This window comes from Eimeria mitis, genomic scaffold (assembly GCF_000499745.2).
Source record: "Eimeria mitis Houghton genomic scaffold, Emh_scaff953, whole genome shotgun sequence".
NCBI classification, from domain to species: Eukaryota; Apicomplexa; class Conoidasida; order Eucoccidiorida; family Eimeriidae; genus Eimeria; species Eimeria mitis.
The window spans coordinates 3,071-3,957 of NW_013577036.1; the positions used below are offsets into that span (position 1 = coordinate 3,071).

Below are 887 nucleotides of genomic sequence, written 5' to 3' on the forward strand. Positions count from 1 at the left end.
GCAGCAGCACCACTAGGAACGGGAGTATACAGCAGCAGCAGCAGCAGCAGCAACAGCAGCAGCAGCAGTTTATTCGAGCCATACTGGTCGGCGGAGACAGCAGCAAAAGCTGCAGCAGCAGGACTAGCGGTGAGGGGTAGGATGCTTGTGCCTGCAACGAAGACAGAGAAGGCTGTAAGGATTTCACATATTTGCTGCTGCTGCTGCTGCTGCTGTTGCTGTTGCTGCTGCTGCTGCTGCTGCTGCTGCTGCTGCAGTTGCAGGTACCGCGACAGTATTGGTGCTGCTGCAGCATCTGCTGCTGCTGCAGCTGCATTATGTGTTATTGTGTGTGTGTATTTCAGTTTTTACTTGTCCGCCCATCTGACTCTGCTGCTGCTGCTGCTGCTGCTGCTGCTGCTGCTGCTCCTTTTCGGGTGTATGTACACCCCGAGACACGCGAGTGTCTGCATGCGTTTGACGTCGGCGGCTTCATCAACAGAAACAGAGCCATCCACGGAGACAAAGTCATCGCTACATTTGCATGCAAAACTCTAACAGAACAAGCCTGCTGCAGCCTGCTGCAGCAGCAGCAACTGCTGCAGCAGCAGCTGCAGCAGATGCAGCAGATGCAGCAGCAGCAGAAAAACCAGCAGCAAACACAGCAGAATATCGACGCCTGTGGAGATTCACGAAATTCAGATTCTGCTGCTGCTGCTGCTGCTCCTGCTGCTGCTGCTGCTGCTGCTGCTGAATCAACAGCTGCTGCGGCGGTGGAAGCAGATGGCGCTGCAGCAGGAGAAACAGCAGCAGCAGGAGAAACAGCAGCAGCAGCAGCAGAAACAGCAGCAGCAGCAACAGCAGCCTCTGCGAATGAAGATTCGTCTGCTGCAGCAGCAACAGCAGGA

At 55.4% G+C, this 887-nt stretch overlaps 1 protein-coding gene across 1 annotated transcript in view; it reads left to right on the forward strand.

The window, feature by feature from the left end:
- The window catches only part of EMH_0026010 (uncharacterized protein), a gene marked incomplete at both ends in the record, with an annotated part of 11,841 nt that overhangs the window by 1,991 nt on the left and 8,963 nt on the right, over nt 1-887 (forward strand). The window contains one exon of the mRNA XM_013502556.1: nt 345-885. Coding sequence (XP_013358010.1) covers nt 345-885 — 541 coding nt within the window. The remainder of the gene's footprint in view (nt 1-344; nt 886-887) is intronic.